A 17,407-nucleotide genomic window follows, 5' to 3' on the forward strand; every position below is an offset into this window, starting at 1 on the left:
CCGTTCACCTGATTCATGTTCACTTCGGAAATCTTGTTATCTCAATTTTATTGCAAAAACTTGTAATCCGATTTTCTTTACTCTTTCCAACCTGAAGGCGTTTTACTAATCCTAATCTCCCAGAAATCAATAATTCCAAGCCTCTAGAAATTCCGAATTCTAGAATCCTTCCGCCGTTTCAGTCCGTCATTCAATCAATAATTCCAGTCCCCTCTCCCATCAAATGGACTCAATATCTCTGCTAGTTGGGCCTGCTCCGAACGCGTCTCGAGCACTGAATCAAGATGATTTCGACACGAGATACAACTTTGCAAAGTACCGGAAAAAGAAGACAAATACGGAATTAGTGAAACAGTTCGCAATCGGAGATAATTGGATTCTTTACCAGTCACCGAATTCGTGGACACAGATTCTTCCGATCACTGGATGGATTAATAAGTATCATGTTAAAGTGAGTATATAGAAAAAATTGTGATCTACATTTTTGTAGTTGACAACTTTTTAGTCGTTTATTTCAGAAACTAGAATAGTTATAAAAAAGTGGTCAACTAACATAAAATTTTATACTAATTAATTTTGTAGTTGAACATTTTTTGTAGGTATTTTAGATTTTGAGATATTCGTTTTTAAAGACAAGCGGCTCAAAATAAAAGGGAGAGCGCACAGAGAAACGAGAGTGTCTGGCTTCTCTGAGTCCTTTATCTCTATTTGAGGTTATATAGAACACATTTTAATCTAATGGGGGTTTAATTTTAATTTTAGGAAGCTTGACCATTTGGAAAAGTCTAGAAGCTCCAATTTTTGATAGGCAGTGGTAGGTTCTGAATTATATTTCTCTAGAGAGGGATTGCACAAAAAAGTGCTATAGAAATTAACTATAAAAATAATTAGCATAACATTTTGCACATTTTACTAATTAAGCTTAAGCTCATTTTGATAGCTTCTATAGCTACCGAGATAAAGGGTGTTCTCTCGGAAGAAGTCGGTTGCGGGGTACCTAACTTTGAGAGGGTGTTTCTCAAAAACCAGAAAAGTTATCAAAAAGTTGTTAACGGCAAAAATTATCTACATAAAATTTTACACATTTCCTTAATTGACACCTTTTTGATAGCTCTTCTTAATCTACAGATAACCGTCCTGAAAGACAAGTGACGAGAGAGTACGCGCAGAGAAGTCGGCTGCTCTCGCTTCTCTGCGTCTCCCCATGTTGCTCCGAGGCTACCATCTTTGAAGGTGCATATCTCAAAACCTAGAACAGTTATCAAAAAGAAGTCAATTGCAAAAATAAAGCACTGGATTTGATCTACGTAATGAGTTCATAAAACAATCGGATCATTACTCCGTAGCGGTATCTCAAAGTCGTTAGATTTTTTAACTGAAAATCTCTTTTTTACCTCCGGGACGTTTCGAAACGTCCGGTATTGAAATGCCATGGTTTTATGGTGTCATGGTGCTATAGTCATATCATGGTTTCACAAATTTCGTCCTCGAGTTTATCAAAAATCAGTAGTTGGAAGTTACACTGACAAAGTTACACTGACCAAAAATGATTTTTCTCAAAATCTTGTTGATGTTGAAAATTCGGTGAAACATGCTAAATAAAAATTGTGCTGTATTATTACGGAAATTTTCAAAATATGGGTTTTCAAACATCTGGTTTCATACGTCTCGAAGCCGTTGCTTATTACTTTTTAATCAAATTCAACTCGAAGTCTCTAGGTTCCAACTTTCAAAACCCCCAAAATACCCCCATTTCAGGACACCCTAGGCAAAGATATCCTCGGAGCACTCTATCTCTCCCTCCTTCTGCTCCCTCAAGCCATCGGATTCGGTGTGGTGATAAACGACGTCTCCGCAGCAGTCTACTCTCTTTTCATCCCTCAAATCATCTACGCTTTCTTCGGTTCCGCCCAACACTCATCGCTCGGTGCTCTTTCATTTACTTCCATTATGATCTACTGTTCGATTGAATACTCCAGCTCTCATCTCTCTTCGATCTCTCTTTGTTGTGCATTCATCCAGCTCATCCAGTTTTTGCTCCCTCTTGAATTCATCTTCTCCTATATTTCCACGTCGGCATTGTCTGGATTTTCAGGTGAGTGTATGTAGATCAAAATCAATCAATAATCCCTTTCCAGTTGGTCTCTTCATCCGTACCGTATTCCGTTTCCTCCCTCAATTCCTGGTTTTCCGTGGACATGACTGTAAAAGTACCACTGCCGTTGGTCTTCTACTCCCGAATACAACGAATGATGTGAAGAGAGTTTTGCAATGTTTTTATGCGGCTGTTCCGTGTTTGAGGTGAGTGGAGATAGTGGGGGAAAGGGAGAGAGCGCAGACAACCAGACTCTCTAGCTTGTCTGCGATCTCTCATACCGCTTTTTGAAAACTCGCCAGTATCTCAACAGCTAGAAGAGCTACAAAAAAGTTTTCAACTAACAAAATGTGCAGAATTTTGTGATGATTATTTTGTTAGTTAACAACTTTTTTGATAACTTTCTTAGTTTTAGAGATATAAAGCTTCAAAGTTGAAAGCTCTGAAGAGGGGCGGGTGAGACGCAGACTGGGAGATACTTTAGCTTCTCTGCGCCATGTGCTCTCCTTATTTTGATGATCTAGTTAACAGCACATTTCCAGATCCGCCGACACAATCCTAATTATCGCCACCGTCGTCGCCGCCATCGTCTTCCTAATCTTCAAATGGCGTCTCTCGCGTCTTCTCATGTCGAAAATCGGGTTCAGTGCCCCTCATGAATTCTTCGTTCTTCTCACCGTAACCCTCATCATTTTCTTCTTCCAACCCGACGTCGCAGCTCAATCCACGTCCCGTATCGACCTCTCAATCCCAAAAATTGGGCTATGGGCGTTCCCATCATGGTCAACATTCGTGGATTCCTTTGCCATTTCGATCTACGCCATGACGTCACACATGCAAATAACCAAATCGATCGCAGAGGAAAAGATGTATAAAGTACACAGGAAACAGGAGTTATTCTGCTTTTCAATCATCTCTCTGCTCAGTTCTCTCTTCGGATTATTGCCCCCTTCGAGTAGTTATGGAAGCTCTCAAGTTAACATTGAGTCGTCGAAATTCTCATTGGTTGCAAATGTTTTGTCGTTAATTCCGACTATGTTGATGGTTCATTTTGGTGCTCCACTATTCAATTCTTTGCCAATTGTGAGTTTTTCATTCAAAAGTTACCAAAGCGTGGAGCCAAAAAAGTGAAATTGACAAAAAATTTAATGCTTTAGATAGATCACAACTAGTCCTTCATTTTTGTAGTTGACAACTTTTTGATATCTCTTCCAGTTTTTGAGATGTGCACCTTTAATGCTAGATCATTGAAAATAAGAGAGGGAGAGACGCAGAGAAATGAGACTTCTCTGCGTGCGCTCTCTCGTCACTTGTCTTTCAGGACGATTATCTCGAGATTTAAAAGAGCTATCAGAAAGGTGTCAACTGAGAAAATGTGTGAAATTTTATGTAGATCATTTTTACAGTTGACAACTTTTTTGTGGAAATGCTCTCTAGGAAGATATGAGCTAAAAACTATCTTAGCCAGGTTTTCTTGCTTTGAAAACCTATATCTTTTTTGGTTGAAGTTTTACAAAAAAGTTGGAAACTGTAAAAATGTAGCTCTTGACATTTTCTATCGTTACCGTATAACTTCTCCCGGACGCCTCCTTGAACTAAATCAATGTTTCCAGTGCGCCATCGGCATAATGATAATAACCTCATACAACGGATGGTTCAGTGATCTCAAATCGATTCGCGAAATTTTTTATTCTTCTCCTTGGGATGCCGTAAGTTTTCAGATTCAGTTTCAAAATAACGAACTTTGACCTAAATACCCTTCAGGCAATCGCGATGGCTGCGTTGGTCAGTGCAGTGGTCTTCCCAAATGTGTGTATCGGATTCATTTTTATGCTTTTCTGTTCCGTTTTCGCAGTTTCTTTGAAAGTTCAATTCCCGAGAATGGAGGTGTTGGCGAAGTTGTCTGATTCACATTTTTCAGAGGAGAATCGGTGAGTCCCTCACGGCAAGTTTTGTCAGTGTAAGTGAAAAAATTTCCTTTTTCAGGTATGAGGGTGACTGTTTGGATACCCCTTTGCGAATCATTCGTCTTAGTGGCCCACTTCTCTCAGTCAATTGCGAAAGTGTTCGAGCTGAGCTTTTTAAGCAAGCAGTGGTTGTCAAGGGGTTGGTTATTTATTGATTGATTGTTGATATACTAAAAAAAACATTTCAGATTGATCGGAATCGGAATCGGCACGCGTACCGCTTCCCTCCGAAGTCAATGTCCATCAGCAGTTGGACCGAAAGTGAGTTCTAACCATTCGTCAGAGAAAGTGGTGGTCGAGTTGTGACTGTACAGTACCGTGCAGTAGGATATACAATTTGGCCTTTTTCAGTTGAAAATGGCTTCATTTTTCTAGTTGACAACTTTTTTGTGCGGACACTCTCTTGAGAGTTATGGTCATTTTAAGATGACTGCTCAAAAATCACTCTATTTTGGACTGAAATGGGTCGATTTCCGGAATACATTACTTTGACGACCTGTAACTTTCAAGGTAGTGTCCCTACAGAAAAATGGTCAACTACAAAAATTATGTGCTATTTTTGCTCTGTCCAACTCATACAAAATAAAATTTGTGGGAAAATCGGGTGACACAGAAATACACTTCAAAGTTGGCCATTTTCCACTGAAAACAGCCAAAGCTGATAATATTTGAACGGTACTGTAGGTATTTACCGTAACCTGAAAGTAAGGGGTCGCTACTTTCCTGACGAATGGCGTCCCTCCTTTAAACGCATCCGAGCAATCCGACCCCCTTTACAGTACTCAATTCAGGAAAGTGTGACCGCCCGTGAATCGGTAAACCTCTCCGCCAACATCACCATAATCCAAGAATGTGATGTATCAGTCGCCCTCCCACCATCAGAAGACACCCCTGCAATCGTTCGTTTTCTCGTTTTATCAATGAATGGGGTGACTGGAATCGATAAGGATATGTTGACGTGTTTGTCGCAGGTATGGCTTCTGTTTTCCAAAAAAATGTTGACACTTAAACAAAAAGTTTCTGAATTCCAGATATACGGAGACTTGAGCAGTGAGAATATCAAAATATTGATGGCCGGTGTGCCCGCGTTTGTAAGAGATTCAATGGAGCTACTCGGATTCTACAATACAGTACCAAGGACTCAATTCTATCCGAATGTTCAGGAAGCACTGCTGGCTGCCAGGAATACGGTACTTCCGTTTCACATGAGGTACGCTTTATGAAATTTGAACAGTTAGAGTGACCAAAATTGTCATTGTAAACCTTTTGAGCCATGTTTCTAGGGTACCGTTTTTACAAGTTCGTGATTTTTTAATATGGCTAGAAAGCTGAAGACGTGAGAATTCTGAATCTGTTTTTAAGTTTTGTCTTGGACTAATCCCGAGTGAGTTACAAGGTCTCAAACTAGAAACCTTTGCAATTTCCAGGCTAAAAGTTACAGTGACCAAAATTGTCAGTGTAAACCTTTTGAGCCATGTTTCTAGGATGCCCTTTTTATAAGTTCGTGATTTTTTAGTATGGTTCTAAAGCTGGCGCGTTCTGTTTCCCTTTTTAAACCCAATCGTTTTCAGTGTCTCCATGAACGGCTATCGTGACGTCATCGCCCTTTCATGTGCTCAATCAAACGCCGATCTGAATCGTCAACCGTCTCCAGAAGCAGTGTGATCTCTCAAGTCTTCCCCCGCCCATATCATTTTACCTCTTATCAAGCAGTCAATAAAAATCTTAAAAATCAATAGCTCACTGATCTGTTTTGTCGCTGAAAATTGTTGGAACAGGCGGCTCTGAGTCATCAGATTCTCCTCTTGACTATTTCCAGGGGACCCCAATTCAGGGACAGTGGGCAGACGGGATGGGGGCACTGATCTGAAATTTGAGTAATGAAGAAAAGGGGGCGGAGCCTGTGTTACCTTCTTGTCATCTCATCAAGCTGCCTTCTGACTGGTGTGAAGTCGTAGTTGATCATACTTTGAGCCATTGGTGCCACTGGAGCGATTACTTGAGGGGCCATTGACCTGGAATTACGCATGAGTATACCGGAATCGCTACTAGACAAAATAAAACTACTAAAAACAGAAAATTTTGAATTTCGAGTGAAAAATTGACGAAGTTGCGTCTATAACTTTATCAGGTTTTATCCGAAATTTTTGAAATCTAATGTTTTTCGTAGATCAAATCTAGCTCTTCATTTTTGCAGTTGACAACTTTTTGATTGCTCTTCTAGGTTTTGAGATATGAGTCTTTAAAGATGGCAGTTGGGGGAGAGATGCAGAGAAACGAGAGCGGCTGACTTCTCTGTGCACTCTCTCCTCTCGTCACTTATCTTTGAAGGTGCTTATCTCGAAAACCTGAGCAGCTATCAAAAAGTTTTAACTAAAAAAATGAAGATCTTGATTTAATCTACTAAAATCACTAAATTTCAAACATTTTGGATAAAACCTGATAAAGTTACAGATGCTCAGACTTCGTCAATTTTTTAACTACTCAACTTTTACATTTTCGGTAAACTTCTTTGAACAGTCATATCTCAAAGACTAGAAGGGTCACCAAAAGTTGCCAATTACAAAAATGAAGCATTACAAAAAATTAAATTTCAAAAATAAATAGTCAACAGTAACATCGTAACAAAAGTGACTTTTTTTGCGACGAAAATTGTCTGAATTTACATTTTTCTTGTAGATCAAAACCAGGGCTATATATTTGTAATTGACAACTTTTCGATAGCTCCACCCACTTTTGAGATATGCTCCTTTTAATATGACAGCTTTATGGTACGAGAGGGATAGGAGGGAAAGAGACGCGGAGAAGCGAGACGCACTCCTCTTTTCGCACGCTCTCTCGCTCCTCTCATCTTTAAAGACGCATATCTCAAAAGTGCTAGGAGCTATCAAAAAGTTGTCAACTACAAAAATGTAGCCCTGATTTTGATCTACAATTTTATTTTAAAAAAGAACAGCCACGGGCCCCGTGACGGGTTCTAAAAGTTATTTTTGCTTTCTACAACTCACATGCTCATCATCTGATTAGTAATCTGGGCGGCTGCATTGGGTACCATCTGCTGTTGATTACTACCGTAACCTCCAGTGACCATGCCGACTCCTCTCAAACTATCGGGTCTCGATGTCTTTGCCAACTGACTCGATTCCATCATCTCATCAATTAACAAACTCTGAGCCATGGCGTCTCCTTCTGCAATAGCAGTTCCCAAACAGAATCCGGCTGCCGTCGACTGAGACATCGGGTTGCCACGTGGCACCGAGGGGAACATTGAAGTGGTCAAATCAGCCGGGGGGAGCATGCTCATCGTCATCGATTGACTCATTTTTTCAGCGAATTTCAGTTTCGAACTGGGCACCAGGTTATGGGGAAATTGACCGCCCGGTTTGATAGGCGTGGCCATGATGGTCTCGGTCCAAGGGGCTTCCAGTTTTGGTTTTCTGAAAATCAATTCTGTATAGTGCAAACTCGCTCTACCGTAATGTCCGGTGGAGCGCACTTACCTGATATGCTCCACCCTCAATTCCAACTGTTTCTGTTTGAATGGCATTGCGAATTGCTCTTTCCCTACCATTTCCAACCAACAAACAAGGGATAAGTCAGTCGAACCGAGTTTTGGACGGAAGTTTAGGAGATCTGATGGCATTGGACCCGCTTCGATTCCTCGTTTGTCACCGATGGCCTGGAAAATAAATAACAAATGAAAAAAAAACTAAAACAGTGAAAAATTTACTAAGTTTGAACGACTGTAACTTTATCAGTTTGTATCCAACATTTTTAAAATCTAGTGTTTCTGTTAGATCAAATTTAGATCACAATTTTTGCAGTTGACAACTTTTTGATAGCTCTTCTAGGTTTTGAGATATTCACCCTTAAAGATGGTAGCCTCGGAGCTACTGGGAGAGACGCAGAGAAACGAGAGCGGCCGCCTTCTCTGCGCGCACTCTCTCGTCACTTGTCTTTCAGGACGATTATCTCGAGATTTTGAGGAGCTATCAAAAAATTGTCAACTACAAAAATGTGTGATATTTTATGTAGATCATTTTTGTAGTTGACAACTTTTTTGTGGAAATTTTCCCTAAGAAGATATGGGCTAAAAACTAAATTAACCAGGTTTTCTTGCTTTGAAAGCCTATATCTTTCTTGGTTGTGGTTGTACCAAAAAGTTGTCAACTACAAAAATACAAATCCAGGTTTTAAATGTATTGTCAACTTTAATTAGACCGGATATGTCAACCCTCCATGACAACCTTCCAATGTTAGCCAATGTTCTTTGGTAATCACAAATTTGTGATTTTCCGTTCCGTTTTTCAAAGTGGACTTACCTGCGCCTGACAATAGTCTACACATCCTTCATAAAATCTTCCTTTCGCCAAAAGTCCGCTCAACCGATCATTCGAACTATTTGACTCCTCTCCTCTATCTTTTTCTTTTCCTGTCGGAGGCAACAAGTGTCCGCAGAGTTGGTGGACCTTTAAAAAAGACAAACTTGTCACGGGCAAGGCCGGAATTTTCGGAGTTTTTCTCGGTCCGGCCATTCGAAACTCAATAAAAGGCTATTACGTTGGCTCAGTGTTTACAACTGCGCTCCACCGAAATTCCCTTGAAAAATTTCTCTTTTTCTCTGAGTCTCTCAATTTCGCACACAATTTTCTTCGGTTTCGATAGAGCGCGGTTGTAAGAAGAGGACCCGTGTTATGCAACAGGAAATTAAATTTTTTACTGTAACAATTTTTGAAAAATTTGGTTAAAAAAAGTATGTTCCTTTTCTTGAAGCCGGGCCGAAATTAATCGGGTAATTGGTGTCAAAATTCAAATTTTTTGAAATTTTTTTGCGAAAAAGACAAATTTTCGACTATTATTCAGAATTAGAAGAAATTCTGAGGAATCATCAAAAATGTTCAAATTTTTGAAAAAAATTGTTTGGAAATTATAGTTTTTTAACCCGTTTCAAAAATTTTCCAAGGCCCGGCCCGGCCTTGACAAGTATGGATATCGGGGCCTAGAAAATGCTAGGCCACCAAGTCACCTTCCTCCTCACCTTATGAAAACACTCGACCCTCGCTGAACTTGGATTCCAATTCTTAAAATCTTCATGATCCGAAAGTTTTGGTAGTGTCAAAAGAGCACAGAGATGCCTATAATCTTCAGGAGACGGACAGATGTGTTCGAGATCTTTCAGACATTCCACGAGTTCCTGAATTACATGGGTTACTGTAGAATAGAAAGATAAGGGGGTTACTGTACCTCCACAGCAAAATCGTTATCGTGAAGGGGTCCTGGCTCGAGTTTTACGCAGAGCAATTCGAAAAATTTGTATTTTGTGATGTTGTACCTAAAAAAGAAGGGTTTCTGGTGGTCTGGAAAAGCTGGAAGTAAGAAGAAATGTACCGAAAAGCACCAAAATCGAATTCTTTAACTGGCTTCAGAGGCTCCACGAAATCTAGAGCATTATCCCATTGACCATCGAGAATTAATTGACGGAGGAATAAAAGATCGTCAGAAAATGCACCGTTGATCACACCGGCTTCGCGTTCCAAGGATAACTGAAAGCAATTGATGAAGAGAGAGTGAGGAAAATGAGGAGACGCAGAGAAGTCAGACGGTCTAGCTTCTCTGCGCAGATCCATGTTAATTTGAGGTCTGCTAGTTTTTAGTCCATATCTTGTTAGGGAGAATTTCCACAAAAAAGTTGTCATCTACAAAAATGATCTACATAAAATTTTACACATTTTTTTAGTTGACAACTTTTTGATAGCTCTTCAAAATCTCGAGATAACCGTCCTGAAAGAAAAGTGACGAGAGAGCGCTCGCAGAGAAGTCTGCCGCTCTCGTTACTGCAAAAATAATTAACTTGATTGGCTCTTTGCTGAAAATTAAAATTCAAGAACATTCATGGAACTTTGAGTGCTTTATGGCCTCTTAAAGTGGAGTGATTTTTCGGAATCTAGGGAAATCCCGATTTGCAATTTTATATTTTTTGAAACTTGAATTTTGAAATAGTCCACGATGGCCTAGAAAACTTGAAAAAAAACTAGTCCCCCTACCGAAATTGGTGGAGATAGCGAAATGAAATGGAACATTTTCGGTGATAATGTGTAAGAAATTGTCACGGTACCCCGAAATCTCGAAATTTTATCTACCTAAAAAAAACTCGACGTACGAAAAACTAGTCCGTCTATTTCATGACGAACTGAATAATGACCCAATTTTCCAAAAAGTGATTTTCTAGGCCACCAACATGACCAATTGTCAAATTGTCGAATTTTGACTTCTCATTGAGAGTTTTTAATTTTTTTACTGTTACAGTTCCTAAAACTCCTAAACTTAAGAACATCAAATTCATGGGGGACTAGTTCTCCGAATTTGAAGTTTTCTAGGTCAACAAAAAATTCGGAATTTTTTCGATTTTTTCTTATTTTCGAAGTTTTTTTTTTGAAAAAAGTATAGTATTTGACTAAAAATTTAAAATTCAATAAAAAAGGAACAGCAATGATAACTTAAAGACTTTTACTCTGAATTTTCGAAAATGTTCAAAAAAAATTGTAAAAAATGAGTTTTTGAATTTTTGACAAAACTGATTTTTTTTCACTTTTTTCTAACTGTGGGAGTAATTTAGATACCTGAATAGATATGTAATTACTATGGGAATCAAGATTTAGGCTCCGCCCCTTTTTCTGAACCACAGTCTCACTGATAAACTTCTCCCTATTCTCTCTACATTTTTGTGATTTTTCCTCAATGTTTTCATATTTTAACCAATTATAAATATACTCTACAAACCTGTGTAATATGAAGTCCGCGAATCTCCAAAAACTCCAAAATCGCCTTAATCACGTCTCGTTCGCGGATAGAAAACGGTATTCCACTCGGCGTTTTCGGCGATTTCACCGATGAGCTCAACGCCGATGGGATCCGATTTTCCATTTTGACATTTGATTGCGAAATCTATGGGCGGGACAGAAAAAATAATAGAGAATACCAATGGCTTATTTTAGAAGTAGTAGGAGTATACTGGTAGGAGGAGGAGGGAGCTTTAACTGAAAAAGAGACGCAGACAGTGAGAGAGATCGATGAGTGGGGAAGAAGAAGAAAGAAGAAAGAAGAAGGAGAAGAAGGGAAAGCCTTCTTCCATATAAAGGGAGCAGATGGTCAAATTGGGGAGAGAGTGTGGGAGGGGTGGAGACGCAGAGTACGGAGCATGGAGGGACAGATGGTTGACATGATACTATCCGGTTGGTTTATGATATGTGGCGTCTTGGATTTTATTCGATTTTTGTCTACGTGAATTGAGAACTAAACTACCGTAAGAAATTCGTAAATAATTTTTTCAACATTAGAAGATTCTCCCAACTTTGAGAGGGTCCCACAGCCTCAATTTTGCTCCAACTGTTCAAATTTATATTTTTTGAATAGATCAAAAATAGGGCTTCATTTTTGTTGTTAAAAAGTTGTTCATGGCTCTTCTTGTTTTTTAGATACCAGTCCTTCAAGGAATGAACGATTTTACTATTAGTTTAAAATTGGCTGACTTTGAGAGCAAGCCGCGGTTTCATATTTTAACCAAACTCATTGAATTTATATTTATCTTTACGGTGGATTCTGGACCTTTATTTTAGTAGTTGATAACTTTTTGATATCTTTTTTAGGTTTTGAGATATGATCCTTCAAATATATATATTACAACAGAAGGAGACACTCTCTTCTTTTCATGTTACTATCTTCAAAGGCGCATATCTCAAAAGTGAGCGGAGCTAGTAAAGAGTTGTCAACTACAAAAATATAGCCCTTGTTTTGATCTACACAGTGAATATAGATATGTAGTAATTTGACTATTTTTAACATTGTGACGCCCTGTCAGAGTTTTTCAGTGCAATTTGGTTGTATTCGTGTTTTCAAACCTGCGTATATTAAAAAAAATGAATAGCTATCAAGAAGTTGTCAACTACAAAAATGAAGATCTGAGACTGGTCAATTAAAAAAAGGCTAATTTGAAATCGTAATATGTGATTTTCATACCGTAACGAGATCTCAAGTTTAAGATTTTCGGAGTAACAATGGAAGTGGGAAGACTAAAAAAATTGAATTATTCAGTATTTTTCTGTTTGAAAAAATAAGGGAGGAAAACTATAGGATTGTCTTAAATTAGCTGGTGTAAAAACCCGAATATGTGAAGAAAATTTTAAATATAGCCTAATTTTTTGCGAATGTTCCAAGACATTAGGTTGTAAAATGTTTCAAAAGCAAGTGAAAACTTGAAAAAATATAGAAAAAAAGTTTTTCCCGTATGGAGGAGTCGAACCTCAGACTCATTGCTTGTCAGCCTAAAACGTTACCAACTGCGCTATTCAACCATTCGGCCAACGCGGCATCCCCAGAGTAGTGATAAAGCTGATATTTGTCGCTAGCCGAGCGACAACCTTTCCTGTGGAAAATTCTCAGATTTTCAGAAAATTTTCCAAAATTTTCAGCAAACTAATAAATAAGAGAGAGTACTCCAATAAACCAACTAAAACAAAGAAAAACCAAATAAAAAGAAGAAAAAACAACTGTTCGCCACGAAAAAAAAGAGAACAGAAAGGTACGAAAATGATCGACGGCGGCTGGCTGGCTGAGCGGATAAAAAATTGAGAGAGAACTGGATTTTTCTTCTCGAAAAAATGGTTTTTTCTCTCTTTTTTTGCCCCCAAAATTTATAAGAAAGTTGCCAAGTGAGTGAGGCGTAAAGAGCATCCATTGTAAATGCATCGACATGGCTTTTATTTGGGACGGGGAGGGAGCTTCTCTTCAGGGGCTATTGTGTACTCACAACAAAAGACAATTTTTTGGCAAATTTTAAAATACATTTTCAGAAAAAAATCAATAAATTAGTGGTGAGAACATGGATTTTGAGGTAAATGAAATCTCGAAATAGCAAAAAAATAATTATTCAGCAGCTCCGACGTCTTCCGAATCGTCTCCAGATTCTTCTCCAACGCCTTCAGCGCCCTCCAGTCTGATTTTCTTGGCTTCTGGCTCCTCCTCATGATGTCCTCTATCAATCACAAAATCTTCGTCTCCGAAATCCACGTCATCTTGATTTGGTTTCGAATCCACGTCATCTGGCATCATGTAGTACGGAACGCCTACATATTCTGATGATTTCTCGATGAGCATTTGATTCAGATCTCGGATTCCCAACCATTGACAGAACTCCGCGGATTGAGGGTTACGGTAGTAGGCACTGGGTGGCACGTCATCAAGTGATTGTCCGGATTCCTGGAGAAATGGAAATTATTGGAAAATTCAAAAAAATCCGTTTTTTTCAAGAAAAAAAAATTAACATTCAGCTCCGGGACGTCTCGAAACCAAGACATTTTTCAACTTTGACATTCCAAATGTCTCGGTTTCCATGGCGAAAAAATGACAAAAAATAGCCCAATTTGAGAAATTTCAATTTTTAGTGTAGATTTACGGGGTGAATTTACGAGATTCTTAAAAATTTCAGCTGTTTGTACATGTAATTTTTCAAAAAACTGCGAAAAACTAGCGATATGAACGATTTTTGGGTTGTTGTAGATTTACGGGGTGTTTCATGTCGATTTACGAGAATTTGAAAGTATTTTGACGCTTTGACACACGCATTTCCTCAACCATTATACAAAAATAAAAAATGTCACATTACATATCAGATTCTCGTTTTCGTGTTTTTGTTAAACGTTATTTTCGCAATTTCCCAATTTTTACAGAATTTGCATTAGAGCGCACTTGCTCAACCATCATATTGTACTCCGTACCTGTTTCAACGGCGGCGCCGTGTGTCTGAAACTATCCGTTTTAATCGTCAAATCTCCCAATTTCTCAATTTCCGCCATTTCCTCTTCAGTCGGTCGGAAATCTTTCCGTTCATAAATACACGGTTCCCTTCCAACTCTATCCGGAAGTACTATTTTCACTTTGTCAGCTACAGTAAGCAAATCGGTATTCTTGAGAATTGCCAGCCATTGCGGATCATATGACAATTCCATTTTCGCATCTTCTGCCACATTTATTTCGAGTGCTTGCATGAATTGTCTTCCAGGGATTGGTTTGTCGAGAGAGAGGAATCGAGTCGGTTGGGGACGGTCTGTTCCAGTTCCCTTGTGTGGGACGAGGGCGGCAAAGGCAATGTGGAGATGGGCGGCCAGGTAGTACCGGGGCCGACAGTCCTAGAAAATTCTCAATTAGGCTCCGCCCATTTCTTAGCTGTGTCACACAGTTCGGAGTTTCTGGAAGTCAAGGTTCCGCCCACGTTTGTTGATTCAGAATTCGCGATCTTCAGATCAATATCGCATGATTAGAGCCTTGATACTGTTCTAAAAATTGTATTTTTCTTCAAAATTTTTCTATGGAAAACCAATTTTCTATCTTAAAAATCATGATTTCATAAATACTTGAAACGAAAAAATCGGAATTTTCCAGTAGTTTTCTGTTCAAATTCAATGATTTTTAGGTTTTACTCATCGAAATTCGAAATTGTGGAAAATTCCGGAAAACCCGAGTCAGAATTCCGTGTTTCACCGAAAATCAGAGTTTTTCGAAAATTTCGCTGAAAAAAACATTTAAAAATCGAAAATAAAACCTATTTTCTTCAACTTTGTCGGAAAGAAACATTTTAAAAAAATCGCCTAAACCCTCTCTGCAAAAACTTACAAAAAGCAACTTCATCGCGACGGGATTTCCCAATCTTCCAGCGTCATGATCGGCTTCAAACCGATCTTTTTTCTTGAAAAGCCAATTTTTATTCCCGTAATCCGGAATTCCTCCAGGCCAATCATGTGTCAACATGATATCGATTGGGTTCTAAAAACAAGAAGAATGACAATTAAAAAAAAAGAATTTTCGAATTAACTAACAGAAGTTTTATCATCATTCGCTGGTTTCAGTTGTCTCAGACGGAACATATCGACATTTCTGACATGATATGCAGTTTTAATGCTATTTTCATTGAAAGGCGCCCGCTCGTGATGAGAGAATTCTGCGTCGAAAATTTTATAAATTCCCGATAATCCAGCGATTCGGAGTCCAGCGAATTGAATACAGTTCGCGAATCCCATATAATAAATATTGGGTGCCACCCATCCACCATTCGGTAATTCCGACAGAAAACCAGAGGCTTCGTGGTTTCCACCGATGAAAATTGTGAGGACTGGAGCGGTTTTCTCTCCGGAATAATATTTATAAAATGTCTGAAGATTGAGATATGTTCGCGGAACATTCATTTGGTGCAAGTCCCCGTAATTGCGAACTGATTGATAGTCACCGCAACAAATCAATAAATCGAATTTATATCCCTTCTTCTCCTCGATCAGTGCCATTGTCTGAAATATTTCTTTTTTATAAATAAAATTCTTTTTTCTGAAAAAGACTTCATAAATCGCATCCATTTCTCCATGTGAGCATCCGACAACAGCAATTTTCGCTTTTCTTTGACTCCCGGTTTCAGTGATAAGTGGTTGTGGAGCAGGATCTTCGTGGCTGGTGGTTTCATGACCACAGCAGTGATCATCAGGTGCTTCAGATGACATCTGAGGTCGAGAATGAAGAAAAATTGAAAAAAATAAAAAAGAGAGCTAGAAAATAGGCGAAACAACCAGTGAAATCGTGAAAAAAATTTGAGAAAAAATTTCAAAATTTAGGTGAGAAAATTGTGAAAATTCATAAATTAAATACAAAAACCAGCGAAAAAAGAATGAGATCATCGTCTAGCAGCCGGTGCAGTTGGAGTTGAGAACATTTTCTTCCAGTAGTCGACTTTTTCCATATGAACCAGTGGCATCAGTTGATCGGCGAAGTCACGGAGCGATTTTGCTGCCTGGAAGTGTCAAGAAAATGTATTTTTTAAGAAATCTGGGAAAATTTATTTATTTTTCTATATTTCAGCGATTTTGACTGAAATTTAGTGATTTCGGTTGTAATTTGATCGATTTTTTGAACTATTTTCCAGTAAAAACTGAAAATGTTCGGCTTGATTTTGTCCAAAACTATGAGATTTCGACTGAAAATGACTGAAAAACAAGCAATTTTTCAGTTAAAGTCTAGCATTTAGTCTGAAAACCAACAATTACAGAAAATTTACAGAATTTCGACTGAAAATATGCATTTTTAAATGAAAAATTGATGATTTTGGCTGAAATTCGAAATGTTCAAATTTTCATTATTCTTCAATTTTCCACTCAAAATAAAATTCGATACTTTTTTCCAACAAAATATGAAAACTCTAATTTTAGATCAACCTTTCACTACTTTCACTACCGGAATGACCGAGATTTGAGAAGAACAGCACTATCCAACTTTTGTTTTCAAAAATAGTTGAAAAATACAACTTTCCGCTCAAAAAATTAACTTTTTCGCTCCTAAAAATACAACTTACCGTCATATACTCTGCAGACTCTGGCAACGATATACTAATCTCGACGAGAGCCGAATCAGACATCGACTTTATCGATGAGGAGTCATAAGTTCCCGCTTTGAGTGTTTTTGTGAGTGTTGCGTGAAGAATTTTGATATTTCCCTTCGTCCACAGCTTTCCCTGTGTTATATACTCGTAATCCATTCGGAGTCCCAACGATTTCGCATAAGTCATCATATCATTGGAATGAACGAGAGAACTGATCTCTTTTCGAACGATTGTTGGACACTTTTGGTCCGGTTCGGGTACTGAAAATCATTTATTATTCTCAATATATATATATATATTAGCACGGCACGATTCTTGCAATCGCGCTCTACCGAATCCGCATTCCGGTGGAGCGCAATTGTAACAACTGCGCCGAGCTAATAGAAAAAATAAATAGCAAACCTCCAATATATTTCAACTGCCAGTAGTTTTGAACTTGATTATCGCTTCGAAACCTTCTGCGTAATCTGAAATCGAAAAATATGTTTTTCATTAATCACAAGAAAACGATTCACTTGATATCAGTTTTCAAATCATAAGTACTAGCAGTTCGAAGACTGAATGACATCTCGTGCTCGAAGAATTCCTCGCATCCAGGATCACACAAACCGGCTAGACGACGTTCCAGATCCTAAATATTTTAAAATTTTAAAGTGGATTTCGTTTTCAAGGAATTCGCAGTACTCACCGGCACATTTTTAATATAAATTGACCCGTAGAGAACACATTCTTGAGTTTGATATGGAGTAGAATTCACGGAGAGCTGAAATAATGAAATAATAATATTATATTAGGCTTTTCGCAGATTTTTAAAATTCTAGTACCTTTTGCTGACTTCTTTCCTCGTCAACATCCACCACATTATCCATTTTTCAGGGAAATTCTTCAGGAAACTATTCGGAATCTGCCGAGAAGTATGAAATTATTTGC

General features: G+C 38.4%; 4 protein-coding genes across 4 annotated transcripts; 1 reads left to right on the forward strand and 3 right to left on the reverse strand.

The window, feature by feature from the left end:
• Window positions 1–223: 223 nt before the first annotated feature.
• GCK72_002819 (uncharacterized protein) lies at window positions 224–5,727 on the forward strand (the record flags this gene model as incomplete). The annotated part of the gene is made up of 11 exons (XM_053723627.1): window positions 224–451; window positions 1,759–2,095; window positions 2,139–2,301; window positions 2,638–3,178; window positions 3,709–3,804; window positions 3,860–4,026; window positions 4,082–4,201; window positions 4,251–4,323; window positions 4,854–5,033; window positions 5,094–5,272; window positions 5,634–5,727. The coding sequence occupies 11 exons, from the start codon at window positions 224–226 to the stop codon at window positions 5,725–5,727; spliced, it is 2,178 nt and encodes a 725-aa protein (XP_053592272.1).
• GCK72_002820 (uncharacterized protein) lies at window positions 5,703–10,986 on the reverse strand (the record flags this gene model as incomplete). The annotated part of the gene is made up of 9 exons (XM_003099637.2): window positions 5,703–5,928; window positions 5,973–6,077; window positions 7,071–7,499; window positions 7,563–7,741; window positions 8,385–8,531; window positions 9,101–9,256; window positions 9,307–9,394; window positions 9,451–9,605; window positions 10,843–10,986. 9 exons carry the CDS (start codon window positions 10,984–10,986, stop codon window positions 5,703–5,705), a joined length of 1,629 nt encoding a protein of 542 aa, XP_003099685.2.
• Window positions 10,987–12,984: 1,998 nt separating this feature from the next.
• GCK72_002821 (uncharacterized protein) lies at window positions 12,985–15,605 on the reverse strand (the record flags this gene model as incomplete). The annotated part of the gene is made up of 5 exons (XM_053723628.1): window positions 12,985–13,317; window positions 13,836–14,246; window positions 14,731–14,880; window positions 14,934–15,398; window positions 15,447–15,605. The coding sequence occupies 5 exons, from the start codon at window positions 15,603–15,605 to the stop codon at window positions 12,985–12,987; spliced, it is 1,518 nt and encodes a 505-aa protein (XP_053592273.1).
• Window positions 15,606–15,775: 170 nt separating this feature from the next.
• GCK72_002822 (uncharacterized protein) lies at window positions 15,776–17,346 on the reverse strand (the record flags this gene model as incomplete). Its single annotated transcript, XM_003099715.2, has 6 exons — window positions 15,776–15,892; window positions 16,451–16,737; window positions 16,880–16,944; window positions 16,993–17,108; window positions 17,166–17,240; window positions 17,302–17,346. The coding sequence occupies 6 exons, from the start codon at window positions 17,344–17,346 to the stop codon at window positions 15,776–15,778; spliced, it is 705 nt and encodes a 234-aa protein (XP_003099763.2).
• Between the last annotated feature and the right edge of the window lie 61 nt (window positions 17,347–17,407).

The sequence above is a fragment of the Caenorhabditis remanei genome, chromosome I (assembly GCF_010183535.1).
Source record: "Caenorhabditis remanei strain PX506 chromosome I, whole genome shotgun sequence".
In the NCBI taxonomy this organism is placed as follows: domain Eukaryota; kingdom Metazoa; phylum Nematoda; class Chromadorea; order Rhabditida; family Rhabditidae; genus Caenorhabditis; species Caenorhabditis remanei.